This window comes from Borostomias antarcticus (genome assembly GCF_949987555.1).
Source record: "Borostomias antarcticus genome assembly, chromosome: 10".
NCBI classification, from domain to species: Eukaryota; Metazoa; Chordata; class Actinopteri; order Stomiiformes; family Stomiidae; genus Borostomias; species Borostomias antarcticus.
Genome location: NC_140243.1, coordinates 12,953,660 through 12,959,064, shown reverse-complemented (window position 1 = coordinate 12,959,064; position 5,405 = coordinate 12,953,660). Strand labels below are relative to the sequence as shown.

At 52.4% G+C, this 5,405-nt stretch overlaps 1 protein-coding gene across 2 annotated transcripts in view; it reads right to left on the bottom strand.

The window, feature by feature from the left end:
- Positions 1-4,880, bottom strand: part of chd4b (chromodomain helicase DNA binding protein 4b) — a 26,204-nt gene extending 21,324 nt beyond the window's left edge. For both annotated transcript variants that reach the window (XM_084444076.1, XM_084444077.1), the window contains exons 1-10: positions 4,737-4,880; positions 4,212-4,427; positions 3,553-3,671; positions 3,080-3,352; positions 2,552-2,667; positions 2,262-2,361; positions 1,647-1,866; positions 1,440-1,561; positions 1,015-1,135; positions 400-572 (exon numbers count right to left, since the gene is read on the bottom strand). In XM_084444076.1, the coding sequence (XP_084300202.1) occupies positions 400-572; positions 1,015-1,135; positions 1,440-1,561; positions 1,647-1,866; positions 2,262-2,361; positions 2,552-2,667; positions 3,080-3,352; positions 3,553-3,671; positions 4,212-4,275 (1,308 nt within the window). In that variant the 5' untranslated portion in view covers positions 4,276-4,427; positions 4,737-4,880. The remainder of the gene's footprint in view (positions 1-399; positions 573-1,014; positions 1,136-1,439; positions 1,562-1,646; positions 1,867-2,261; positions 2,362-2,551; positions 2,668-3,079; positions 3,353-3,552; positions 3,672-4,211; positions 4,428-4,736) is intronic.
- Between the last annotated feature and the right edge of the window lie 525 nt (positions 4,881-5,405).

Below are 5,405 nucleotides of genomic sequence, written 5' to 3'. Positions count from 1 at the left end.
AGGGAGCAGGGAGGGGGGTTGGCAGGAGTGGGGGGGAGGGGAGAATGTGTGTGTGTGTGGGGGGGGGGGGCAGTGAAGGACAAAGAGAAGAGGAGAGAGAGAGAGAGAGAGAGAGAGAGAGAGAGAGAGAGAGAGTCGCATGGATAAGGACACAGAGGGAAAATTGTCCAAAAAAAACGCCATGTTTATTCAAAATTCCTTTGAATTCAGGTTGGTGCTCCAGACAGACTGACAGCTGGTCTCCCCTTCAAATCAGCTACCAGGGACAGTTGATGGTCATGCTGTTATTTTCAGTGTATGTGTGGTGTGTGTGTGCGCAGTGTGTGTGTGTGCGTGCTGTGTGTGTCGTGTGTGTGTGTGTCGTGTGTGTGTGTATGTGTGGTGTGTGCGTGTACTCACACAGTGCGGGCAGCTCCACTTGCCCTCAGGGGCCTTTTCCATGTCGGGGTCCAGGCAGACCATGTGGTACGCCCGGGGGCAGGTGTCACACAGAATGATCTCCCCCCCCTGCTGGCACACCTCACAGTAGTCCTGGTGGTCCGTCTCATAGCCGTCTCCATCCTCCGTCTCCACTGGGATACGGGGAGGGGGGGGGGGGGGGAGGCAAATTCAATACACTATATTGAGAGGTGTTTACCTTTAATAACCCCTGCTCAAACTAGCACAGATAGTCTCTCCCTCAAACCAGATCTGGTGACCGACGAATCACAGAGTCTGATGTCGTGGGCAGCCAATTATCTCAGCTCTAGACCGGAGTAGAGAACTGAAGCCCAAAGCACACGGTACCGCATGTCAAGACATGTCCTAGAAGAAGCCACGGCTCAACAGCCTGAGGTCTAGTTGTGTGTGGTTGACATCCAGCGAGAGACGTGACCCTTGTGCTTTAACTGGACCAAAACAAAGATGGAGGATTGTTGTCGTTTTTTCCTCCACTGTTGCAGAATGGTCATTTGACGCTTCTCGTCCGCCATGTGTTTTGGGCTTTAGAGAGTGAGTTTGGTTTTCCATGCCAACCTTTCTTCTTCTTCTTGGAGCTCTTGGCCTTCTTCCTGGACCGGCTGCTCCGGCTGGTGGAGCCGTCCGACACGGCGAAGTCCTCGAAGTCGCTGTCCACATCTGGCTCATCCTCCTCGCTCTGACCCCACCGCAGGGGGGGAGAGGGAGAGAGGGGGAGAGAGAGAGAGAGAGAGAGAGAGAGAGAGAGAGAGAGAGAGAGAGAGAGAGGGGGAGGGAAAGGGAAAGGGAGAGGGAGGGAGAAGGAGTGGGAGAGGGAGAGGGAGAGGGAGGAGAGGGAGAGGGAGAGGGAGAGGGAGAGAGTATGTAAGAGTCATGGCGGAAAAAGAAAAAGAGAGTCTTAATGCTTTCAGCGTGACAGGTGAGAATGGCAGGGACAGACAGAGGGATGTGGTCATGGTGAAACCCCTGGTGTGAGTTCTTACAGAGGAGCGCTTCCTCTTGCTGCTGAAGCCTCCCAGTTTGATCTTGAGTGGAGCCACCTTCTTGGCTTTGGGCTTGGGCGGGGGTTTGGGCGTGGGCTTGGACTTCCTCCGAGCGTTCGGACCTGGGGGAAACCACGGACAGATTTTTTTTTATTTCATTCTTAGTATTTAACTTGTTTTCCATCCATTAAAATCCTCCCTCCTCACCTTTGCCCTCTTTGGTCTTGGCCTTGCGGAGTGGGGGAGGGGGGGGTGGCGGGGGGGCCGGGGGCGCAGGCACGGGCGCGAGCGCAGGCGGGGGAGGCGTGGGTGAGGGGGCGGCCCCCCCCGGCTCCCCCCCGTCCCCCGCGGCCCCCGCCACCACCATGCTCTCCACCGCCGCTGCGATGTTGGCAGTGGCCAGAGCTGCATTAGCGCTCGCACAACCCTTCAGAGAGAGAGAGAGAGAGAGAGAGAGAGAGAGAGGGGGGGGGGGGGAGAGCGAGAGAGAGAGAGAGAGAGAGAGAGGGGGGGGGGGGAGAGAGAGAGGGGGGGAGAGGGAGAGAGAGAGAGAGGGAGAGAGAGAGAGAGAAAGAGAAAGAGAGAGTAAGGGAACACTGCTCTATCAGAGCCAAACATATGCACAATCATCAATAACCCTGCTCAATAGATGCCCAGAATGATCCAGCATTATCCTGTTAAATTGCCTACCTACTCATATTAAAGTGTGCTATGAATACAAACGATGCCCTAATGTCCTCGGGCACTTGGGACGGCATCGTCCCCCTCCCAGTCATTACGGGATCGAATAGCTGCACATTTCTATGGATCAGCGGATCTGACCTTCAGAGGATTGTTGGTGCTGAACTCCCTCCACTTAGCCGTCATCAGCGTCATCATCTTGGACATTGCGATCTTGGGGTTTTTAGCTGCAATGAGAGGCCTGAGGAGACAAGGGAGACGAGAGAGTTTAAACAGGGGGCAGAGGACAGGTTAAAGTCGGGGAGACAGGTGATGGTTTGGTCAATGAGGAAACCCACAGCAGATGGGCTTAAAAGCTCTGACGCTTACAACACAGGAATCAGATGAGAAACAGGCTAGTATGTAATGGTGGAGTAAGTGTGCTGGAATACCTAACAAACTGGCTGAAGGCCTTGTAGTTGGTGAGGGAGTTGTAGTCTTCCTGGGTGAAGACGTGGTCGATTTCATTCATACCCCAGTCCTCCAGAAGCTGGGTGGAGCTCTTGGGCTGACAGTGAAGGGAGTCACACATGAAAGGTCATGGAGGGGTCAGGCGAACATCTCTACCCCGTATCCCGGGAGAGATATCTCTACCACGTATCCCGGGAGAGACATCTCTACCCCGTATCCCGGGAGAGACATCTCTACCACGTATCCCGGGAGAGACATCTCTACCCCGTTTCCCGGGAGAGACATCTCTACCCCGTTTCCCGGGAGAGACATCTCTACCACGTATCCCGGGAGAGACATCTGTACCACGTATCCCGGGAGAGACATCTCTACCCCGTTTCCCGGGAGAGACATCTCTACCACGTATCCCGGGAGAGACATCTCTTCCACGTATCCCAGGAGAGTATGGCACGTTTACAGGAAGCTAGACACCTTTTGCCCTTTCCGAAGTCTCGCGCCTTCATCCTTACCTGGCTATCATCATCATCCTCATCTTCCTCGGGTTCGGGCTCTTTGCGTTTGCTCTTCGAGCTGGACGATCCCCCTCCACTTTTCTCCCTCTCTCCACTCGTCCCTCCTCCCTTCTTCTTGTCTTTGGCGGAACTGGAGCGTTTCTTCTTCTTCCTCCCGGGGGCGTAGTCGCTCCCCTCGCTCTCAGACCTCACAGCTGCTTCCTCTTCCCCCGCCTCCCTCTCCGCTGGCTCGGATCCGGCCAGGGGTTCTGGGGAGCTGACGGGTACCTCCTTCAAGAAGACCAACACATCAAAACAAAAGTACACTTTCAATCTCCTATTCATTGTTTCAATATATCAATATTTCGCTTTTCATACTTGTGGAGTTTGTCCCGACAGTTATAAGGGATCTAACCAAAGGGGCTTTTCGTTTGTGGTGTCGCAGTCAAGAATGGCCCGAGATGGGCTGGCCCCACGCCGAATGTAGCTACCTCTCTAGCGGCTCTCTGCCGCTTGCTGCTCCTACTCTCTCGGCTCCTCTTCGCTTTCTTCTTCTTCTTCGACTTGGGCACATCAACATCAGATACGGCTTCCCCTGGCTCCTCCTCATCTGCGGGTGACAACATGCTGGATAAGTCGAGGATCCAAGACAAGTAACTAGATACAGAGAAAACTAGCTGGAGATTTGACAGAGAGTAGCATGCTGTAACGTAAGGTGCCGGCTAGAAATGTCAACTGGCTAACTTAGCTAACGTCGCTAGCTACCAGTTAGCTAGCCAACTTTCATGTTAGTGACCACGCTTGACGAGCACGACATTGCTAGCAAATGGTCGTGCACGCGTGCACGCGAGCTAGCCGAGCGACTCAGCAAATGGCAACAACAAACAAGCCCGCAACCATCGGTGACAGCGAAAACGCGTTCCCCGCCGCTCACTTGTTCACGGACTGCTTTTTCACTGGAACAAGTTTGACATCGAATCGAAATCGGGTCGAATTCGCTTCGCATCTCGAACGGAGTTGCTGCACGCGCACGCACTTGCTGGCCTAGCTAGTTAAGCAGCTAGATGACAAGCCGACTAGCGTTAATCACGTCACAGCGAGCTAGCTAACGTTTAGCTACCAACATTAAATTACAATCTGCGACCATTACCATGTACGAGTGAATGGCCATCCGGGGGTCCGAAGTCTTCCCTCTCGTCCTCACTTCCCGACATATTTAAATAACTGAGGAGTTTATTTCTTATTCTTCTCTTAATCCCCTCTCTTCGACACCCCCTTGCCTGATCTTGTCAGCGAGGGAGGAGGGAGAATGACGTGTGGGTGGTGGAGAATGGAGCGGGGGTGTCCAGGAAGGGAGGGGGCGACGCTGGAAGGAATATAAAAAGAACATGAACGGTCAATTATCTATCAGCTCAAAGCAATAACTGCATTCATGACCACCTGCGTATTGTTTTGACTGTCTAGCTAACTGGCTAATTTTCATTATGATTAAGATCTTTATTGTTTTCGATTTGCATGTGCCACTGCAAAAATGGACGCACATCAATCATCGTGTATTGAATAGTTACATTATGACACACGTGAAATACTGCCCCACTCTCGACCCCAAATACTATGTAGGCCTAAAGCTTTAAAGTATTGATAGTAAATCCCCCTGCACTTATGAGAAACTTACTGTACAGTCCCGGGTTTTAGATGGATTTCTTGGTTTTGTAATAACAAATGTTATTGGTATTAAACAATGATAATAAGACTATCATCGAAATAAAACGTGCCGTTAATTATCCCGCTAAACACGTTGCTGTCCGTCCTCCCCTTCTCTCCCACAACCTCAGTGGCTAGCAGAGCTTAGCTAACATCCTCACAAACACACAAAGGGGGCAGACATCCCATAATATTCCACCCCCTCCGTTCTGTAACACTCACAGAACTCTGCATAGTTACCTCGCAACGGACAGACCATAATACTCAGCCTGCCCCCACCCCCTCCACCACATTCACACGCACGCACGTACACTTCTACTACACACGCGCACACACCCTTCCCCTTTCCACTAGTGCCAGCCCCTTAGCAACCCCGTTGTCATGGAGACACTCCTCCTCCCGCCCTCTCCGACAGACCATAATACTCTAGCAGCATACATCCCATAATAAACACAACTCCTAAAAAGACAGGGAAAAAAATACCAGTCACATGGTCTCTAGGGAAACTCTAGGCCACTGGCGACAGACCATAATATTCACAGACCGTCCACCTGGCCTGTGCAGGATTGTACCCAGAAGACCTCAAGAAGCCCACATGTACCAGGGAGTCTACACACACAGACTGCAGACAGTACCTTTC